Source organism: Lepidochelys kempii, chromosome 6 (assembly GCF_965140285.1).
Source record: "Lepidochelys kempii isolate rLepKem1 chromosome 6, rLepKem1.hap1, whole genome shotgun sequence".
NCBI classification, from domain to species: domain Eukaryota; kingdom Metazoa; phylum Chordata; order Testudines; family Cheloniidae; genus Lepidochelys; species Lepidochelys kempii.
The window spans coordinates 72,686,947-72,710,104 of record NC_136385.1 but is presented as its reverse complement, the minus strand read 5'-3'; the positions used below and the strand labels follow the sequence as shown (position 1 = coordinate 72,710,104).

At 41.2% G+C, this 23,158-nt stretch overlaps 1 protein-coding gene across 2 annotated transcripts in view; it reads right to left on the bottom strand.

Moving 5' to 3' along the window:
- The window catches only part of INO80 (INO80 complex ATPase subunit), a 130,882-nt gene that overhangs the window by 54,457 nt on the left and 53,267 nt on the right, over window positions 1-23,158 (bottom strand). For both annotated transcript variants that reach the window (XM_073348739.2, XM_073348740.2), the window contains 10 exons: window positions 20,718-20,777; window positions 20,116-20,258; window positions 18,474-18,558; window positions 17,640-17,757; window positions 16,484-16,569; window positions 13,684-13,851; window positions 13,101-13,234; window positions 10,540-10,607; window positions 8,936-9,029; window positions 6,891-7,068 (listed from right to left, as the gene is read on the bottom strand). In XM_073348739.2, coding sequence (XP_073204840.1) covers window positions 6,891-7,068; window positions 8,936-9,029; window positions 10,540-10,607; window positions 13,101-13,234; window positions 13,684-13,851; window positions 16,484-16,569; window positions 17,640-17,757; window positions 18,474-18,558; window positions 20,116-20,258; window positions 20,718-20,777 — 1,134 coding nt within the window. The remainder of the gene's footprint in view (window positions 1-6,890; window positions 7,069-8,935; window positions 9,030-10,539; window positions 10,608-13,100; window positions 13,235-13,683; window positions 13,852-16,483; window positions 16,570-17,639; window positions 17,758-18,473; window positions 18,559-20,115; window positions 20,259-20,717; window positions 20,778-23,158) is intronic.

Below are 23,158 nucleotides of genomic sequence, written 5' to 3'. Positions count from 1 at the left end.
GAAAACCAAATTATATTTTGTATGCATGTGTACAAAGAACATTAAGAGACTTTTAATACAGAGTCTACTTCTCTATGTTATCTGTACACAAATTATGAGACAGTCACAAGAGAAGTATCCCTGTTTGAATTCCATGACGTGCTGCCATTAAATATTTATGATTGGAGCAGGTAGTAGATATATCAGACACAGTGGAAAACTAGCTTCCCATCAGATTCACATACATGGGAAGGAACTGAGTAAGGTTACAGGACATGGCATAGATACAACTCTAGGATGGATCACATACCCTTGTGCAACTAAGCCAAGAACAAAGCGCGGGGGGGGGGGGGGGGGATTTGTCACAAAGCAAGAATTAAAGTACCTGTCACAAGGGTGCAGTCACCAAGCGTGCTATAAAAGCATTCTTTCTGCTGGAAAACGGACTGCAAAACAGATATGGGACACAGGCTTCCTGCAGTCTCACTAAACTTTACTGCGTTCCCAGCCTTCTCAAACACAAATGAGGAAACGAAAGGAAATGAGGTGCTGTCTCCCACTATATCATATTAGCATACATTATATTTATAATATATATTGTTCTGAAAAGGAGATGTGAGAGAACCTGCCCAACCACACACACATTAAAAGTAGTTATAATTTCAGTGCTAACATAAGCAAGGTCACTCAAGACAGCATTAAACTGTTTCCTTAACCCCAAGAGGGATATTTAAGAGATTCTGGATTATCTTTGTACTTTGACAGATTATGTTTATATTTCACGCTCTTAATTGGAAGTGTTGACCTGAAGCACGAGAGAAAAGACTTTCCATGTTTATGCTGTTTTCTTTTTTTCTGTGTGGCTTCCTATGTGCTCTTATCTGGTTTAAGCCTGCAAGCAGACCCAAGGAGCATGAAAACGTCTCAAGCGGGTTTGCAATAAGAAAGTGACTTGGTATTTTTCCAGTACACACATAACTGAAATAAGGCACAACTGAGTAACAGCTTATTCTTTACCAGCTATTTTGATTTTGCATGGCTGACAGAAATGAAATTTAGATGTCTGTAAACTGCAGATAGGGACTCTGAAACCACATAGGAAGTGCAGATATACAGTAATGCGTGTGTCCTAAAGACCCACTTTAATTATTATTACCATATTTTAAACTAATTGCAGCCAGGCCCCAAGTTGCAACATACTCTAGCTGAGAGGAATGGACAAAGCTCTCAAGAGCCTTTCAGCCCTAGAGTCAAGCTTCCTCTAGATCTACCAAAGGTAACACAAGCACCCTCTGTTGTACACACTACTGGACTTCCCACCCTAGCTGGCTCAGCTTTGCCTGGAGGAGCTGCTGACTACAACACTCACAACACCTGGACCAATAGTGACATGTGACTGCATCTTTGCCATGAAAACAGAGGTGATCTGGAGAAGGGGATGATATTTATGTCTTGCCAGGTTCTAGTACAAAAGGGACTGTATTATTCTCAACACAGTAATACTAATGGGAGTAACAAGTAACAGCTACATGAGCACACTATCAAGAGAATACACCTTGAATTCAACACCAAAATGCACTTGTTTTCTGCACTTTCCATTTAGCTGAGACATCCACTTTTATTTATTTTTAAACATGTATGTAACCCAATCCAAACCCAACCCATACTTCAGGACGGACACCCACCATTTTAGATCCAGGTTTTGTTCATAGCTTTTCCATTTATGCAAATATGAATACTAACCTTTTTAAGTATACACAACTCAATTCATACTATGAACTGCTATCCTCTGCAAGGCAGTTTTCGAATAATCAATTTATCAACAACTGGAGGCTACTCACTTGTATGGGCCACTGACTTTGGGCTGGCCACAATCAAGCCAAGAGAAAATAATATCGCTGAAGCCTAAAAATTCAAGTGTACAGATGATTACATAGGAGGCCCTACTCCCAATAATATCTGATTTCTCTGGTACATAGAAAAATGTTTATAGACATATTAGTCCACTACATTATCTATATCAATTATATCTGTGTCAGTTATATCTTTGTAAAAGTAACTGGTATTTCAGCTCATCTACAAAAAGAGTTACTTGCCCAGGTGTGTACTGTCTTGTCACCCTTTACTGTGATAGGCTTTCAAAGCCTCTAGGTTTTTATAAAGCACACAGTGAGAACCAGGGAGAGTTTCCCCCCTCTCCTTCTCGATAGTGCAATGTCACCTCATGGTTTATGAGACTAGTACTAACATGCAGTCCATAGCAGGCTGTGCAGGGTTCCAGAAAATGTACTTCAGCCAAAACCCCACACAGGAATCTCATAGGAGAAGAGCAGATATTTCATCGAACCAGACATGAATCATGGTCTAAACTCCAGCACAGCCAGAGTTAACTGGCGTATGCACATGGTTGCCCAGTTGTTTTTGTTTGACTGAAAATTAGAGGGGCTTATTTTTCTTGGCTTTTCTGATAATGCTACAAAATATGACACACCAAGCCCAAGATTGGTTTTCTACCTGTTACGCATCTTCAATTTCAACTTCCCTTTCAACTAAATTCTGGCTACCTGTTTCTGTCCACACAGACATTGTCTCCTTTCCCTCTCCAAAATTCACATTCAGAGAAATTAGACGTGCCCAAACAAGACCCCACTGCTTCAGAAAAGGTCTCCCTCCCTGCAGATAAGCTAGGTGCTACTCAATGAATGATCTGTCTTTTGTGAATTTGATTCTTCATTTTAACACAGGATCAATTATCAAAACTCAAGGTACACTGTATATTTCCAAAAGTTTATATCATTTTTAATCATAAAGAGACATTCATTCCAGCAAAAGGTGGGAAAAGAAACTGACTTTTTATTGTGCACTAACAGATCTGGGTTCCATCTGATCAGCCGAAGAAACAAATTCCAGAGTTGAAAGACATACCACTGAGGATAGCTAACTACCAACCCCCAGACATTTAAGATTCAGACACTGTTCGGTTGAGATCTCTGTTCATCCCAAAGACTGCAGCAGCAGCATATGAGAGTGCAGGGGGGAAAAAGCAATCTCTTGGACAGCCAGGAACCAAGCCATAATGGGCTTTGCACCTTAGAACTACAAACTAATTTCTTCTGGTTGTTTTCTAACTTTCTTCACTCTTCAGTCCCCTTTGAAATACTTTACATTCTGTAGGCTCTGTCCGCTCTCTCACCTTACCCAACACTACAGCTTCCAGGGTTTGTGCGCCATCTTCTATATGGCAATTCAACTGAGCCACAATCCACAGCTCCCGAGACTCATGCAGTTACTCTGCTTAGTTTTTCAATAGATTTTATCCCATGTCTCCTGAGCTCATGTGCAGAATCCACTTCCAGCAACTAGCTACTCAAGTTGTATTGCTTTAAGGACATTTGTGAGATTCTAAATGAACTCATAGCCCTTTCATTTTCTCTGGCTTCTATAGCACTTGGACTTGAAAGTACATGTAACAATCAACATTCAGCACATTTTGCTCTTGAGCATGACTGGCTTCTCATTTGACTAGTTATGAGAAAAAGTTATTGTATGGAATGCCAAAAAGCAAAACTTGGTCCTGTGACAGCATTTCCAAGCTTGAGAGGGTGAGGGAAGAAGGGCTGACGGCTACAAAATTTTGGAAACTCAATTTTTGCATTAAGTCCAACAGGAACTCAGTTTATATTTAATATAAAGTAAAACACATTCAGCAGCTTTTATCTGCAAATGCACAGATAATGCAAAAAACAACTTTAAGGATCCCAAGCTATGAAGTGGTTCAAGCTAAGGACAGAAAGCCAGGAAAAACTTTGGCTTAGAAACATGAACTGTGATCTGATTCACTATATGGTTCTGGGTTTTGAGAATCTGGCCTAGTTGAAAAGTTGGATAAAACTGGAACCTCACAATGAGACTGCAGCTGAGCTGTCCTGAGTAATTACAAAAATAAAACACCCAATATGCCTGCACTATAAAACCTATTAACACTGACTTCATTATAGGATTGAAATGTCACCCTAATTAATCAAAGAGAAAATATTCACAGGAAGAAGTGGGAAAAAAAGCTCAACAGGAAGAACAAACCAGAAAAGTAGTTAAGTGTATCCTGCCAAGTAAAGGGAATCGAGTTGATGATCAGACAGACACTTTCACTCTCCAATCACTGTGATCCTATGTCAATACTGTCAATCATGCACGAAGAAGCTTGTCCAGGTAAATAAAGATAGTACTTTTGACTGGTTAGTGCTCCCTAATTGCAGATTGATTGTGGTGGACAGAATGCATACCAGTTGTGAATGAGAGCAGATCCAGCAGAACAAAGAAGAGAGTCCAACTCACTCAGTAAGGCAAATATATATCAGACTGCCCAATGTCTTCAGCAAGAACCATCAGTTTCCCCTACTGACATCTTCCACTGTCTGCAAGGAGTGCATTACTGACCTGTCCTGTCCAGGAAAGCAGCACTTGATCTAAAGCCAGCCCTAAGACTCAAAAAATTGAGTTGGCTTAAAAATCATGACTGATATATATACATAGTCTCTCACACACACACACACAAACACACGGAATTTGGGGTTCTTTTTATTTGCCTCATGGTTTTTGAGGGCAAGATTTTCAAAGGCACAAAGGGGAGTCATATGCTCAACTCTCACAGACTTCCAGTGAAAACTGAGCAACTAACTCCCCTTGCTCAAATAAATTGGTTAGTCTCTAAGGTGCCACTAGTACTCCTTTTCTTTTTGCGAATACAGACTAACATGGCTGCTACTCTGAAATCTAACTCCCCTTTGTGCCTTTGAAAATCTCCCCTGAGCCACTTGGATTTTTCAAGATTTTCTCCACAGCAAAGGGAGCTAAAAATTTACATATTTTCAAATAAAGCTGTGGCTTTAAGAAAAAAACAACTAATACTGTGAGACTTGTGATAACGTGGCAAGAATTGGCAACACTGCACTTATAACACTCTGGTATCCACCCCAGCCCCCTTTACACATTATTCCAGTCACTGAGTCCACAGATGCTTGCAATAGTTAAAGTTTGAAAAAACAGCAGGGAGAGCTTAAAAGTCACACAAGCACTGGAGATGGTAGCTCCTAGGCACTTGGCATCTTCCTCACAAAAAGAGCAGTAACTCTGTATTAAAGTATCACTCCCTCCCACACAGCACATGGCTCCAGCACATCCTGTCTATGTTCTTCCTGCCCTCACTCACACAAAAAATCCATCCTACCTACTCCCATAACCCAAAAGAGATTTGGGGATTATCATCCAATATTCCAGAATAAGGCACATTCCATTCCATAAATTCAGACATGAGCCACTCCAACTCCCCCAAATTATTCACATGGAAGTGAATAAGTGAAAGTCCAGATACAAAATATTTAGGGCTAGATTCACACTTGCCAAACTGTACTCACAAGACTGGAAGGAGATGCGGGTGGCACAGGTGGTATTAAACCACCTCTCTATTTCCCTAATCATGGGATTGGCGAGCCGGTACTAGTCCATGTGCAAGACTGAACAGCCCTAAACCTGCTCTACCTTATGACAGATGCTTATGGTCTCAAAGGGCTGTTTCAGCAGCTATGGATCAGGCAGCTGTAATAGCTTCCTGGCCACGACCCTTGTGTCAGGCTTGGGAAGGGGTAGGGGCATAGGGCCAGTATGTTGACCTTTTATCACATGAGGATTCACCTGTGCTGAATAATCCCCAAGTAGCTAGTTAAGCCTAGTTTTTGGTACAATGCAGATTTAAATGGCCAGAAAATCTGAAATTTAACCAAAAGCAAGTGCCAGGTACATGGGCTCAAATTACTGATCTGCACTGCTACATAGATTACTTGTACTATTGTTGATGAGTCTATATTGCCCAATACTGCACCACACTGTAGCACACAGCCCCAGAATCAGGCCAACGATATCACTACAATCCTAACCACACAGCACGCGAGAAAAAAGAATAAATATATCTTGTGGTCGCTATGCGTTAGACATTTCAGGTGCAGCCTGGACTGCTGTGTGAGTACTAGAAGTAGCACGTCATTACATGTAGGAGATACAGCTTAAGAGCAATATCAGGGTTCCCTAATCCCCCAGATCAGCAGCATGGCCACTTTTCTCTGCGAGTGACCTGCATCTCACAATAGCATCAGAGTTTGCCATTCTCAGTCTACAGCTTGGCGACAGCATCATATTATATGTAACAGACATGAGCTGAGGAACAGCAATGCACTCCCCACCAGGCAAGGTTGTGCTGTTTCTTTTCCCTCAAGTCTCCCTCTGACACCCTGCCCCAAGCACAAACACTCTGATTTTCTTCAACCGCCATTTTTGTTGTTGAGTGCAAAAAAGTTACCCTCTGGTCAATGGCTGAGTATAGCATACAAAAGGGTTACTAAAATGTGGGTATTTATTTATTATGCTCCCATTGCCTGGGTACATTACATAATTTAAAAAGGAAACATCAACTGTGAGGCCTGCACTGGCTGCAGGAACCTCTCTTTACCCTTCCCCCCCATTCAGCCATCACTAAGGGGAAAACTTTCCAAAGACTTTACCCAAGATCAAAGATCAAGCTGAAACTTGGTTGAAGAGATGAGCCTCGCACTGGGCACTAAAAGTCAGCTAATCTGCACTCTGATGCAGATATGTTTATTTAATTTTCTTAATACACTACGTATGGTATATAAAAATACGTTGAAAGACTAAAGTCCACTTTACTGATCTTAACTTTCCTTAGGGAGTGGTCTATAATTAACTGTCATACTGCACCCATCATAAAAGGAAGCTTATTTCCATGTCAATCCTTCCATGTGTTTTAGAAGGATGGAAGGGTTCTCCCTGTTTCCCCTTCACTACAGCCTGCTAGTATTTACTGAATGGAGGATCTGCATGTCTTTGGAAATTTTCCTTACCTGCAGAAAAGTGCAGCTGTGCAGGTTGGGAAGAGAGAATGGAAAATTGACTCCCAGCAAGAAATCTTTATTCCCCAGACATTGAGTCCTCTGTGGGTGCTCCCCTTCTGGATCTGTCCAGGAGCGCAAGTGATGGAGCCTGTAGGAGGCTTTCAGAGACAGGAAAAGAGCTAACCATCTGAAATAAACAATAGTAAATGCACTTATTCACTGCTCTGTGGAGGGGGCTGAAATAGCTACACCAGGACTGTGGTTGGCATGTCTTATTCCTTTAACATTTCATTTTTACAGTATCTGGCTTCGGGGAAACAGGGTTTTTTTCCCCCCCAATCCAATTTCCAATTTAACTATTTCTCATTTTTACTAGTACTTTTCTCTGACTTCTCCACAAGCACCTGCACATATAGATACGCATGGTAAGAAGAATGTACAGAGCTACACAAAGATCTATGTGAACTTTGTCACTTCAGAAGAAAAAGTCTTAACACGTTACTGAACCACAGAACAGAAGTGACTGGTCCAATAATCTCAACCATGAAATCTAGAACACTTACATATTACCTAAGCAAGATATCTAGATTATACTGCCCTCATTTTATGTTGAATTTTCTTTCAGTTAACAGCATGGTACTAATCCATTTTGCAAAAAATGCTCACTTCAAAATTTTAAGATTTAGAATTTTCATTTTATATAATACTATGGAGGAGGGTGTTAATTTAAGCAGGCTTGGCAGGGTTTGATTTAAATTGATAGATGTCTGTAGAAATCCATTTCAGCTGACACACTGAAATCGACCCCAAAATATCCAACAGTAACAGCAGGAACGAGTGCAGCCCCTTGGCACCATGCACCTGCAGAGACCAAATGTCACTGGCCCTGTGGCAGCACAGGAAGCCCTCTGCAGCCCAGCTCTTTCACTCCCATGACAGTGGGGCTGCAGAGGGCTCCCTGCATTGCTGGAGGGCTGAAACAGGTGTACGTAAGGCTGCAGTACTAGCAGGCAGAGAAAAGACCTCCAGCCAGGACTGCAAGGAGGAGAAGAAGCCTCCAAATGTGAAGGAGGCCACCCTGGCGCTGAATTGCTCTGTCACTGGGCAGGAATCATTCACCAGCAGGCTCAAGCCCCAATGGCAAGGGGCTTGTCCTCCTTCTTGGGGCCCTGGTCATGGGGTCTCTGCTCTGCCTTGCCAGGACCACAGCTTCCTCAGCATCTCTTGTGTCTGAAGGGATCAGGTGTCACCAGCCCAGCAGCCACCCAGGGAGCCCTCTGCAGCTCCACTCTCCCAGTCCCGCTCAGTCAATCACCAGCCCGGAATGTGGGAGCCATCCCTCAGCTGCAGGGTACCCCCTGACCCCAGGCTAGGGGCTCCTCATCCTCCTCGCAGCCCTGACTGGGTGCCTTGGTGGGTTGCACTGCCCTGCTGTCAGTGCCAGAAAACCGCTGTAGCCCTGCTGTCTACGACAGTGGAGTTCACAGTGCAAATCCAGCATGGAGTCCTTCATGGTTAAAAGTCTATCAACCTGCAAGTGTGCCTTGGAGAATCATTCCATGCTGTGATTGGCACACTTGGAAGGAAGGCAACAGTAACTTCAGTTGAAGTATAGCCAATATTATGGCCCAGGGTAATTCTCTACGAATTTTAAAATATACAAAGAGAGAAGAAAAAAAATTAATAAAAACAGAGAAGTAGTGTGGTCTATGGAAGTCTGGATTTTATTCTTGCCTTGGCTCTGCCACTGCCCTGCTGTGACACCATGGGCAAATCTTTTCCTTCACGCCCTTTGCCTGTCTTGTCTATTTAGAGCGTAAACTCTTTGGGGTACAGACTGTCTTTCTCACTGTGTGTTCACAAAATGCCTAACACAACAGGCCTCTTATCTCGGTTGATGCCTCTAGACACTACTATAATACAAATTAATAATAAATGATAGCTCATCATAGCCCAAGAATATGCAAGTTTATTACAGAAATACTGATTAAACTGCACATATTTTTCCTCTAAGTTTCTTTATAAAATTAAATGAATAGAATTACTTTCCTCACCTGGCTAAATGTCCCTGATTCATGAGGTTTGCCATTTCTGCTGGAGACATATCAATAAATCGGAGGAAAGAAAAACAACTTTCTTCCTTGGCACCTAAGATCACAAAAATGTCAAAGTTAAGGCTGACACCTGTTGCAGTCCACATACAGGAGACAATCAGCACACATGACCAGTCCGGGTGATTTCTGATCCCAAGGTTCTAGACATCCAAATGCCTTATTACAAAAAGAATGTGAAATGATACAGGAACTCTCACTGTTACCTATCTCTGTAGAGCAGTGGTTCTCAAACTTATTTGATCGGGCTCCCCTTCTTTGTGTTTGTAGTAGTTTACATCCCCCCCCTCCCACCACACAAGTACATATGTGGACATATGTGATGGTGGTGCTTCACTTGAGTCAGTTTTGGCTTGTTTTTCACTTGAAGTGTTTATTTTTCTTGTTGCACGAATGAGCCAACGATCCATTGTAATAAAAGCAAAAGCAAAACTGTGATTGTGGTCCATACTTACAATTAAATTTGCACATCTTGTCATAGCAAACAGATTAATGGACAGATGGCGACAACTTTGTATAATGCTATGCAAGCTTAACAAATCAGTCAAAATGCACAGCACCATCTGAGGCCCTTATATATCTGTAGGAATCAACTTTGCTAGTTATTCATTGCTATGGGTACAATGTGTGCAATAATTCCCCTTGTCATGCCCCCAGAATACATTCCGCACCCCCAACCCTGGGGGGCCCATCACCCAGTTTGAGAACTTCTGCTTTAGAGGATGCTAAAGGTTTCACCTTAATTGCTATTCCCTGAATTCAAGTCACTGCTTCTGGGCCAGACAAGAGGAGGAATATTAAAGATGTAGGAAGGGGTACACTCATTTAGTTTCATATTCTTACCATATTTAACTCTCCACCATCATTACATTTTTCTATTCAGTTAATGCAAAAATCTATCTCCCTGAAGATTTATCAAGCCAAAACTAATTAACAGATACAGAGCAGCCAACGGGATATGCAAAAGAGCTGTACAGACAGCACCCGATCACCCATGAATCCCACATCCCTGTGGCTGCGCAAAGTCCTTCTGACTTCAATGGAAAGCCACACAGATTAAGGGGTCCATACTAACAGATTTTGATGCAGGAATAGAGCCTTAAGTGTGTTCCTGCTCCTCTTCCAAAATCTACCCTCTCTTTCGGCAAGTTAATTACCAGGTTCTCTCTTACTAGCACAGTTAGTAATAGCAATTTTAAATGGAATACTACATCAAATGTACAAAGCTTGTTTAGTTTTCTGTTCAACTGGTCACTAATAAGCTTTCGTGAGCTACAGCTCACTTCATCAAAGCTTATGCTCAAATAAATTTGTTAGTCTCTAAGGTGCCACAAGTACTCCTTTTCTTTTTGTGAAATAAGCTTGTTGACTTCATGTCAAGTGTTAAGGTTGAAAGGTTCTAATGAATTGTGACCAGAGAGGCACAGAATCTATAGTCCTAGGGAGAAGTTAATCTACACCAATTCTCCCTCCAAACAAGACAGCTTGCATCATCATACTGCAGTGTGCTAGCCACCTTAACTGCTTCCCCAGGGAAGTAAACCTACCCTTCCTATGGAAAAGAGACTGCTGGATGTGGTCCGGAGCGAATGGCGAAAGTAAAACCCGTAACCACCTGAAAATGAACAGAACAAAATAAAAAATAAGAAAGTGGTAATTTAGTTCACATTCAGTCAAGAAGTCAGAAGTACTAAGCTCTGACCCCAAATTACAGAATGACTTTCAGTTACAGTATCACAGTTTCACTCGCCTCTTGCTGTCGAGGAGTTTACAGAATTTGGTTCTTCATGTTAAGAAACCTGATCCTCTGGTTTTCCAGTATTGCATGATAATTAATTAATGAAAAGCAGCAGCCACAATGTATTTTACTTAATTTAACCATGAGTCAGAACATCATTTCTGGATTGCTTTTCATATTGGGAAAGAGTGCTGATCCTATTCTTTACTATAAAATAATGGTTTATGCGATACACTGCTCTGCGCATTTCTCATGATTGAATAAGATAAAGATTAAGCAGGCGTTGCCATAAACAGAGCAACCAGCAGACCGCACTCGAACAGCTCTCTTCCATCTGGTGTAAGCTATTACTAGCTGTCAAGGCACTGGAAGATGCTCACAACTTATCATGTTACACTTAATCAACACTGACAGCTTCCTTACATATGAAAAGCCACTCAAGGGAAACCAGGTTCCTCCAGTATTCTACTGAAGCTTAATTCCATTACACATCATCAGCAGAAAAAGGAGAGAGTATAAATTGCTTTGTCTTACTTTTCCTGAGGGCTTGTCTACACTTACAGCACTACAGAGGTGCAGCTCCATGGCTGTAGTGCTTAGTGAAGACACTACCTACGTGCTGACGGGTCTCCTGTTGGCGTAAGTACCCCACCTCCCCAAGAAACTGTAGTTATGTCGACAGGAGAACTTCTCCCAATGACATAGTGCTGTGTACACTGGGGGTTAGATCAAAATAACTACGTTGCTCAGGGGTTTGGATTTTCCACACCCCTGAGTGACGCAGTTATACAGACATAAGTTTGTAGTATAGACCAGCACTGTTCTGCTTGTTCAGTTAAAGGATTATTTGATGACTATGGCTCTGCTATGAGAGAACACTGAATATTGGATGTGTAACAGCTAAATAAAATGAAAGAAAACAGGGAAGCCACCACTTGGCTAGCTTTATTTAAAAACCTCAGGGAATGGGGTTAATCAGAATTTATAGATTCATACACATTACAAGACCAGAAGGGATAACTGATCATCTAGGCTGACGTCCTGTAAAACACAGGCCATATAACTTCCTTGAAATATTTCCTGTTTGAACTAAAGCACATATTTTAGAAAAACATCCAATCTTGATTTTAAAATTGCCTGTGATGGAGAATCCACCACAACCCTTGTTAAATTGTTCCAAAGATTAATTATCTTCATTGTTAAAAACGTACACCTTATATCTATGAATCTGTCTAGCTTCAGCTTCCAGCCATCAGTTCTGGTTATACCTTTGTTCGACTGAAGAGCTTTTTATCAAGTATTTGTTCCCCACATAGGTACTTATGAACTGTGATTAAGTCACCCCTTAGCCTTCTCTTTGTTAAACTGACTATCACTATAAGGTATGTTTTCCACTCCTTTGATCATTCTCACGGCTCTTCTTTGAGCTCTCTTCAATGTATCAACATTCTTCTTGATGTGTGGGCACCAGAACTGGACACACTATTCCAGCAGAGGCAACACCAGTGCCAAATGCAGAGATAATATAACTTTTCTATTCCTACTTGAGATTTCCTTGTTTATGCATCCACGGATTGCGTCAACCCTATTGGTCACAGCATCACACTGGGAGCTCATGTTTGGCTGATTATCCACCATAACTCTGAAGTCATTTACAAAGCTACAGTTAAGTCTGAATAACATTATAAAAACACTGTAAAGTACTTCAACAGTTTCACTTGTCATCTAGTAGCAGGTGCCACAAGAAGCAGGTGAGCGACAAGCCAGTAGGGACAGAGTGCTGTGGACCCATGTTAGGGAAGAACCGTCTCACACTAGTCTTTAGTGACAGCTCACTCATACATCTCTCTAAAGGCATTAAATGGCTCCAGAGGGAGCTGCAATTAGCCCTCCTCAGCAAGGAGGGTAGGCCAACAAGGGGAGTTTTGAAGGTAACTGGAGAACAAGAAAAAAAACAAAGGTAGACCTTACAACACCGCCTCAAAATAACAGTGCACAAAATGCAGAGATGTGCCATAACACAAAGGAACATGCTAACACATAATTTAGAATACAAATACCCACTTAAACAATGCTACATATCCATTCATGCACGTATCCCCCCAGCAAGAGAGTGAGAGAAAACGATATACAACTCAATCCAGCCCTATCAGTAAAACTGCAATGTTGTGTAGGCTACTGACTATTTCAGTCTCTGGCTAAAAGCTTTACCAGCTCCGTTTTGTCTAAAATCAAAATTTTGGGAGACTGACTGACGAGCCCCATAAAACCCTTGCAGAATCACAACAGCACAAAAGAGGGAGAGCCAATATTTTAAGAGACGAAATCAAAGATGCTGAAGAAGTTGAAGGGAAGGTTGAATTGGCTTGCCTGTCCCGCGAGTGATTAAAGACCCTGATCTGTCCATGACGGTAGATGAACTTTGAAATCTGGTATGGCTTTAGGGAGATGTGAAATGGAGACCAAGTTTCTTGTCGTTCAAACAGCTCTGGGTGATTACACACCTGGGTAAGAAAAGGAGGATGTCAGCTACTTGGGTGGGGGAAAAAAAATAGAAATCTAATCATATGCAGCATTTTCCAGCCCAATGTTTAGAAAAATTGCTCGCTCAAACCATGGAACCGGTGAGCACACAACAACAACTATTTGACAGAGCGTCCATCTTAGTTTAGATACCAGATAATTTTATTTCCTGACCACGTTACTGCTATTGCCTCTTCTTCCCCAAGTGAATGATTTCCTCAGTGTTGAATGGGGACCCAATTAGCAGACACATGCACTGTATGGCAGGGACTCTGCTTTATTGTATGTATTAGAACTGCTGGTCTCAAGTTACACTGCGTCGGGGCATAACTGAGGGCTGCATGCAATCGACCAGCCCGGATTAGGAAGTATTTTTTTGCTATGGTGTTTCCAAGATGGCTGATGATTATACATTTTTTGCTGACCTTACCTTCCTGAACTGCATGACTAGATTCATGAGGCTACTAGTGGTGTTCTGTGCTTGCTGGGTAGTGCCCATGGAGGACTGCAGCAGGTCATCAATAGAGATTTTGTTCTTTAGAGCTTGGTACAGCAGTTTCTGCCTGGTGGTCTGCTGGCAGTACATGAGAATCTCAATCTGCAAAACAGTAATGGGATTATAGTCCTATTCTGTCCCTAAACAGAGAAATACCAGATCAAGATTCAGTATATATAGGCCTTGTAGGATCATATCATAGAAAAAGCACAAAGGTATTTAAGGCACCTAAAGATGCAAATAGGCACCTTGTGGATTTTTAATGGTGCCTAGGCACGTAACTCCCATTGATTTTAGGTGCGTTTGAATATCCTGCTATGTGCCTACCTGCATCTTTAGGCACCTTTGAAACTGTGGCCCAGGACCCATACTATGGTAAAGTCATGTCACCAAGCAGCTGTTCTCAACCCAGGGGTCACAAATCAGGTGCCAGTCATCATGATCATCCTGGCCATCCCATATTACCATATATGGGGTGGTGTTCAGTATGGAAAAGGCACTGTCAGAGCAAAGAATCATCCCGTAAGCCCTTGTCTGCTTCATCAACGTCTCCAGCAAGCCCCTGTCGCTCCCCTGGCTCTGACCATGGAGAACATTCTGAGGAAGTGAGAAACATCACAGAGGAGAAGGAATGGGACCCATGGATCCAGGCCCTACACGGCTCCACCTACCAATTCTACTTAGTAAAAGGAGGGCGTATGAATGCTGGAGAATACTGTAGCTCTGTAGTGGCTCCACTGTACTCCATGGGATGGGGGAGATGATTCCCTTCTGTGCCAAACTCCTTAACACACAGCCTAGTTACTCTGGATGTGAACTGGGACCAGGATTAGTCCCTTACTAAACCAAGGCTTGGCCTACACTATGAAAGGGTGAACCAGCCACATCGCTCATGGGTGTGAAAAAGCCACACTCCCAAAAAACGTAGTTAAGCCTACCTAACACCCAACATAGACAGCGCTAGGTTGATGGAAGAATTCTTCTGTTGACCTAGCTATCGTCTCTCAGGGAGGTGGATTACCTACACCAATGGGAGAACCCCTCCAATCGGGATAAGTAGTGCCTATATTTGAAACGTTACAGTGGCACAGCTGCAACATTTCAGGTATAGACAAGACCTAAAAGTTGGTCTATACACAAACTTGCACCAAAATAACTAAATCAATTGTAACTAACACCTTTTGTTATTTTGGTGCAAGGCTATGTGTGGACACTAGTTTCTGTTTAAGAGTGCACCATATCGACAGTTGGTTTGTTTTTTTAAATGGACTAGCTGTTCATATACAGCGCTGACTTATTTTCAGATACTAAACTGCATTAAAAGAAACTAGAGACAATATCTAATAATTCCCTGTGATGGGGTGTTCACCCCACACAAGGCAGAGCAGGTTAAAATAGGACAATGAACCATTTAGGCTGCACCTGGAAGAAAGCAAGAGACTGATAAAGGCTAATTGATGACATTCTGCTGGGAAGGAGCAGGCTGAGGCTGCATAAAGGGATGAAGCGGAGAACAGAAGGGGGCTGTAGGGGAAGTAGTCTGCAGTCACTCCTTAGGTGAAAGAAGGTTTGTCTGGGGCTACAGAGTTTGGATTGATGGAAGTAGTTTACAGTTATGCCCTGGGGGAGGCAGTTTGGGCTGGTAAACTGCGATGGCAGAAGACAGAAAAGAGAAGTAGGAAGGAGTCCAGGGAAATAGCAACAGATCCTGTGAGCAAGCAAACAGTAGTTACTGGACACAGGGTGCTCGGGCTGGAACCTGGAGTAGTGAGCAGGCATGGAGAAAGGGCATGGGACCTTGGACCGGAAAATTGTCTGGAATGGCATGCGGACAGCTGAGCCAGCAGCACTCTGATACCCCAGAAGGGGAGGGCTATACAGTAACCTGGCTGGAGGACCAACCCACAAAGGAGGAGCATCGCAAGTCCTGGAGAGTGAGGGGGGACACGGTGTGAACAACTGTTGGAAGGAGGGCATCAGATATGAATGGAGCTAATCCCCAGACGTGGCCACAATGAGGCACCTCAACAGTGAGTGAACCCCATTTTCTTTATAGTCAATTGCTATAATTACCACAGTGATATTATATAATTTGGAATGGTGGGTTGGCATCCATAAGACAATCTCTGTATGTATATGTGGTCGACACTATGGACAATTTTGAGAACCTCTGCTCTAAGGTATATCAAATCACTGCAGTTTTACTTAGGAGCATTTTTAAAGGAAGATAAAGAGGTGGTGGGGAGACCAGGCAATGAGGAAGGAAAATTACAGAGCATTAAAAACAAGGAATAGTCAACATGTATTTATTTTATTCTTTTTAAAGACACTAGGTAATTCTCATATCGTTGAGAGGATCTTGCCTTTAGTGCTCTGTGGGCTCTTGTTTCTTCTAGATATTTCAATGCTGTATTAGTCCCCTTCAGTTCATGTACTGACTTTTCCATTAGCTTACTCGGGTTTAAGGATCGTTTGTTTACAATCTTTGGATTAATGGTTTTACTTGTAGATGAGGAGGTCATTAATGGGCTCTTGTAAGTTCTCCAGTTAAATACAGGTGTGATCTAATAGGAATGTGCTAGCAAAAGTGAAAGGGATGTGAATGGGTGATTTTTTCTGATCTTTCAGTCAGCTGTAGATAAACAGATCCACATATGAACTAAAAACCTGAGAAGGGAAGCACTGAAAGTAAGCCAGATGCAGAGCTTGCTTTCCAAATTATTTTATTTCGCACCTTGTCTGACAGCTCATTTTCCACATCCTTCTTGATTCTTCTCAACATGAAAGGCTTCAGGATCATGTGCAAGCGGGACAGCTGGTCTGAAATGCCAGGGAGAAAACATGATTACTGCCCCAATGGCCAGAAACTATATCATGTCCAGTTGTTTCTCAAACCCTTCTTGCTCACCCAGTTCCCTTCAGGCATGTCACAGGATTGATCTGTCTGCACTGAAATTGGTTCTTTTATAAGCACATTGAGACAGGCTGATAACTCCATGAATCCCTAAATCTCTCCCTCAGGCAATGCATTTCTATAGCATAGTATGTATTACAATCCGATGAGCAGAACTCTGTGGACGTACAATTATCATCTAATTTCTATTAAAAGGTAAAGACCATACTTGATCATGCAGCTCGTTCAATACTATTAGGATATAAAGCTAGTCATCACTAACAGTTGGCAAATTTCTCCCAGAGTCAGACTTGAACCAACACAGTGCTAAAGGGCACTGTGCCATTGCAGATGTGCAGTCTTTTGGATGAGAAGTAAAACTGAAGTTCAGACCCTCCACTGATAATTAAAGAACTCATGGCACTTTTCATAAAAGTAAGGGTTTAACTCTGATATTCTGGCCCAATTCAAAAGCATGCAGTTATAGTCTGCCTACCTAAATTCCCCCCAGTTTGTGGTATTTTAGGCTTCACTTCACCTAAAACCTCTTGTGTAGTGTTACTGAAATAGAATAGTTGTCTTTCCACTAAAAAGGTGGCTGCTATTCAGTGGTCAGTGGTACAATCTCCATACCATACACGGCCTACAAAACACGTAGGAGTCCTTCATGATAAAAGCTGTATAAGTGTACAATATTTTAAATATCATTCCTCATTCATTTAGAATAGGGGAGGAAATGGAGGCAGCAAATATGAGGCAAATCTGATTCACCCTGTGAGTAGCTTTTCTTTCCATATAAGAAGCAAGATGTCTCTGTCTCTGACAACAACATCTGTACTGCAGAATTCCCAGCCCAAATGACAATCAGAGCCACTTCACTTGCCTCTCTGTATTGGAACGGCAGATTCCACATATGCAACCGTTAGAGTTGAGGTGAACCCATAGGCAGCTAGAGCAGGCAAATTGGAAACTGAGGCCTACTGTGATTAGTACTTACTCTCATCGATGGCAGATTTGTTCTCTGCATGGCTCTCTATGTCCTTAGAAAACCATTCGTTGAACTCCTCATGGGAATCAAACAGTGTTGGCATGATAAAGTGCAGCAAAGCCCACAGCTATAAAGGAGCGGCAAAGAGGCAGTGAATCAGTGAAAGCCATCCCCATTCTAGACAGGATGATCATGAATCTCAACCTATTGCAGAGCATTATGGGCCAAGTCACACCAAATGACAGTGTGTTCTGCCAAGCTCAGCAGACTAAATTAGTGGTGGTCTCATCTTCCTTTCACAATGGACAGAAGCCAGATACGTGCAACTTTTCAAACCAATGTCAGGGCATGGTTCCAAGTAAAGAGCAATAACTTCACCATGCTGAAGAAAATGGCACAGAAGTAATATTTTCCTCATCCCATGATTTAGGGATGACTGAGTATCAGCAACCTTCAATCGTACTTCTTCCCTAATGAGTAGGATATGGCCACATTATTCCTTTTGAATCTGATCTCAGTTATTGCTCACAGCATGGTATGGAGAAAAACCCCCAAGTATACACATAAGCATATAGGAGTACTACAATTCTCTCACTATTTTTTATGTCTTTGGATAAATTACTCTTTTGAACAAAAAGAAAAGAGTACTTGTGGCACCTTAGAGACTAACCAATTTATTTGAGCATAAACTTTTCTGTAGCTCACGAAAGCTTATGCTCAAATAAATTGGTTAGTCTCAAAGGTGCCACAAGTACTCCTTTTCTTTTTGCGAATACAGACTAACACGGCTGTTACTCTGAAACCTTTAGAACAAAAATCAGCTCTTGCTGGCCTCCTGCTTACCTCAGCCATGGTGTTCTGGATGGGGGTCCCAGTCAACAAAAGTCGATTTCGGCATTGGAATTGTAGTAGGATTTTCCAGCGGACACTGACCAACAAAAATGTTTTAAAAAATGAACCACAGTAAAAACAGTAAGAAAGGAGAGCAATTAAATTTACATTTTAGGACCAACCATTTTTCAGACCCATTCCTGGCATGATTTTCTTTAAGAAGGCACTGGGTAACATTGACAAGAGTATAAATACTCTCCCTTTGCCCCATTGGGAGATTTGGTTCTTATGGGAGGTCATAAAGAGATTAGCACTGTTTATCTTACACACAACAGGTGTATTTTTATTTACTTTGTAACACCTCAGTGTTTGGCTATCAGTAAAGGCCAGTCACTAGAGTATTCATCCCCTCAAGATAGCAAATAGGTACCCCAAGTAAATGGTGACATACACTTTTTGCACAGTTACAAAGTTAAATTTACAGGCCATTATGTAAGGGGAGTTGAATTGTATGTTATAGCTCTCTTAGAATGGGAAATTCCTGAAGAGGCTAGCTCACGAATGTGCATAAGCCTGGCTCTGGGGCTGTCACACATTTAGAAAAGAAACACCGAAGAATATGAGTAGCAATTTTTGGAGAAAAAGTTAGGAAAAAGCAATTGAAGAAAAGACAGACAGACAGCACCTTACTAAATAAACAAACAATACACAGGAGCTGAGAACAGACAGGAACCACCATGGGCATCAACCTTATAATAAGGAAGCCTGGATAGGGTTGCTGGGCTATACTGCAATCTGCAGGTTTTATGAGGCCCTGATTCCTGATTGGGACCCTTAGGTGCTACTACAATACAAATAAATAATGCTGTATTTAACGGATATGTTAGCATTATATGGCTGTTAATGAACACAGACCACTCAGTATCTAAGAATGTCTTTGCTGGGAGCTGAGGTGGAGGACTGTTACAAATATTTCACACCATTTTTTTGCCACAACCCCCTCTCCACCCTCACTCCTATCCTACAGTTACTTTGTAATTACACTTTGCATGTTTGGTACATATGACCAAATACCAAGCCATTCAAATCCATGGAGATGGAGCCATATAAACACCTCGCTCAGTACAGTCAGGTACTTCGAAAGGTAGCTTTTACTTATAAATGGTAACTTCCTTCCATCAAAAACGTCACATACAGTAAGTTCAAGGATGTGAATACTAAGTTCCCCAAAGGTATGCAGTTACGTCAACTGGGGTAGCAGCCTACTTGTTTAATTTTTGCACATAGCAGTGTTCAGCACTAACTTGATCTTTATTCCTTTTGGGAAGGGAAAGAAGAGAGCCTTGCTCTCCTCCTAGGTGACATTAGAACTTGTTAATCCTTCTTCAGCCAAAATGACTGTTGTAATGGGACCTTGAGAGGGGGAAGGGAGAAACTGAGGTTCCCTGCTGGGTGCCTTAAAAACATGTGCGTAATAGAATGCAATGTCATAAGGATTCTTTACTTTTCTGCCAGTTCCTGAGGCAATTTAACCTTTCTTTCAAATTTTAACTCATCAACTTATGTATTCCTGGTGTTTTCCCAACTCTCTCTTCTCTACCAACTCAAAAGATTCCTGGGCGAGAGAGGATTTTGTTTCTGCTACAAGTATTACCTGGAGCTACTCTTGAGTGCCTGTGCCTCATCCAGGACCATATACTGCCACTTCACTCGCTGGAAATACTTCACATCCTGGACCACCAGCTGATAACTAGTGATCACCACATGGAAAGGTGCATCCTGAGTGTACAACGTCTTCTATAACCACAAAATGAAAGACACATATCTGGATCATGTAAACACATTGGAATGAAGAGTTTGTTCATCTGTACTGGGGTCTCATACTTCCATTCAATAATCTTCTATCACCATTATACTTTCCTTTTCCTAATTTGGTATTTTTTTTAAAAAATGAGTTGGGTTATTAAAGCACCATCAGTAATGCCAGACACTGAAGTCCTCTGCTTTATTTGCAGAATGCAGTAGCTTTGACTGAATTCTAGTACGCCCTACATTGTTACACCCTACATCGTTACCCAGAACAGGGCAGTCCTTTCACTTTATTTATATAAATAAAAAAAAGGTGAAGCAGACGGGGATGAAGAAGATAGAACTCTATGTTTACTCATTCTTTTGCTTTGTAGAACATATCAGCAGTTTCTGTTTTACTCTGTAAAAACAAAAGTGAGAGTAAAAGGACAGGGACACTGACGTTACCTGACTCCAGAATTTCCTGATCACTTTTCTGTCATGGGGATTTCCCCAATATGGTAGCACCTAGAACAAGTCAAAAGTACAAAAGTTATTTTCAAATATTGATATACCTGAATTAAAACTGTAAATGTCATGTTCTCCATAGTAAAGCAAAATAAACCTCAGAGAGTGGCACACCCCACCACCAAATCAACCAAAGGGAAATCACCAAAGAAGGTCTTTCTTAACCCAGAGGAAACATGAAAGCATTTAAATATACTGAAGGAACAGAATCTTCCAAACAAAAGCCTCAAGCAGCTTAGTTCCTCAAGGAGAAACTGCTAAGAGAATCCCTTAATAGCCCCAAAGCAGCTGTGGCCTTTTCCAGTCAGACCTTTCAAGAAAATAATACTGATATTCTTTCAGTTCACTGTAGAAAGAAGTTTGCCCATGGCTGTTAGCCAATTTAGCAACTTACTCTTGGACATCCCTGAATGATCAGCGGTTCCCTTAGTATTTAATTCCCCTCTTCACTGGCACAATTATTGTTGTGCTTCAAAGCTATGCCTCAATATTTTACTATGGGCTAAAAGTAAAGTAATGCCTACCGGACTGCCTCAAGGAAGAAATAAAATAGCAAGCACAACAGCCTCAGAATTCTATTAATTCTTTTAGAACTCAGAATCCTGCTGAGCCATTTCCCATGTAGGGAGATCTGAGCTCAGCAGTTAGCTCCACAGCAATTCAGAGTAACTAGTTACTGCCATCTGTTGTCCGATATGGGAACTGCACAGAATTGGTATTGAGCATAAAAGGATACTGGTTTCTGAGGCACAGAAGAAAACAAACAAAACCACATACACAACTCTGCCTAAACAGCTTCCTGGCCCCTGTGTGATGATCCCTAGTTTCTACAGCTCTCACAGAAGTCCCTGTGGTTGGCATTTAACTAAGTTAAATGCTGAATGTTCTTTCTGCCATTTTGAAAAAAGATCGCAGATGTCAGATTAAACAGAACTAGATCTGCATTTTATTTTAGGAATTATACCATAGCCCTGAAGGAATTCAGCACCTATGTTTCAATGTAGGCATATTAACTACATAGTTATGTATGATCAGAAGCAGATCATGAACTCTTTGTGGCTGGAAAAGTTTTATGATTTTTATTGTGTATATTTTACAACTTTTAAAAATTATGAACATTTTAAAAACTAACTTTTTAAAAAATTGTTTTGTTCCAGGGATGAGGAAAATGGCATCTTAAAAAAAAAAACAAAAACAAAAAAACCCCAGCCAATCTAAAGACAAAAATAGTCAATTTAAAATTACTTCTACAATGCCAGAAAAAGAAGCCGGTTTTTCCCACATATAAAACTGATCCATACCTCTTTACCTATATGCCACATTCAGACATCAGTGAAATACATCAAAATTACTTGTCTTTAGCCTCAGCTGGATGTCCTTTCCAACTGTCCACTCTCTTTGTAAATTCTTAATTCTTCTAGTATTTTCCCTCTTCGTTTGAACCCAAGTGTCCAATCACCTCAAGAATCACCACCCTTGGCTAATTTAACTACTTCAGAAAAATTGACCAGGAGATGACTAAAACTAAATAATCTTATTACACTTTTCACATACACGAATCTCAATTTCTTTTATCACCTTAGCTGCCTTATATGGTGTACTCTCCATTTTAGCAGTGTCTTTCTTCAAATAGGATGACCCACACTGAACATGATACTGCAAATGTGGCCTAATCAGTGATTTGCATAAAAAGCTACTCAATATAAGCCAACAATTTTTAGCACTGCTGCACACTGGGCCAACAATTTAAATAGTAGTTCAAATAATACTCCCAGATCCCTCCTTTACAATATTAATTAACACTAGGCATTCAGACTATTAAATTTGGAAGTATTTGTTCTCAGGTGCACCACTTTACTCCTAAACACCTTGCATTTTATTCTTTATCCTATTTTTTTTTATAAAGAACTGCACTTACATTTATAGTTTTCTAATAAGCCTCTTGCTACTGGAGATACTGGTTACTTAAAAATATTTGATGATGACTCAGATATTTGATCTATAATCTTCTATTGCCTGTAGCTGTAACTCATACCTACCTGGGTGCTTTGTCCATCTGTTTTATTCACATACTTCCTTAACACTCAGTGATACTCCGACTGTGGCTCTTTAATGCGTCTACTGAATCTCTTTGCAGCTCTCTCTCTCTATATATATACACACTAAATATTTCCCATCATTCACACTATGATGGCTCTTTTGGATAATGCTGATCGCTCATTTGGCTTCATCAGTAATCTCATTTTCCTCCAATTTATCTTTTGCAAGACTCAAATATTCTCCATGAATATACTGTTAATAGTTTATTTTGCGGCAGTTCCTTATTTCTCATATTTTTCATCCTCCAATATGTTTAAAGAACGTGTTTATTTTATCTTAAT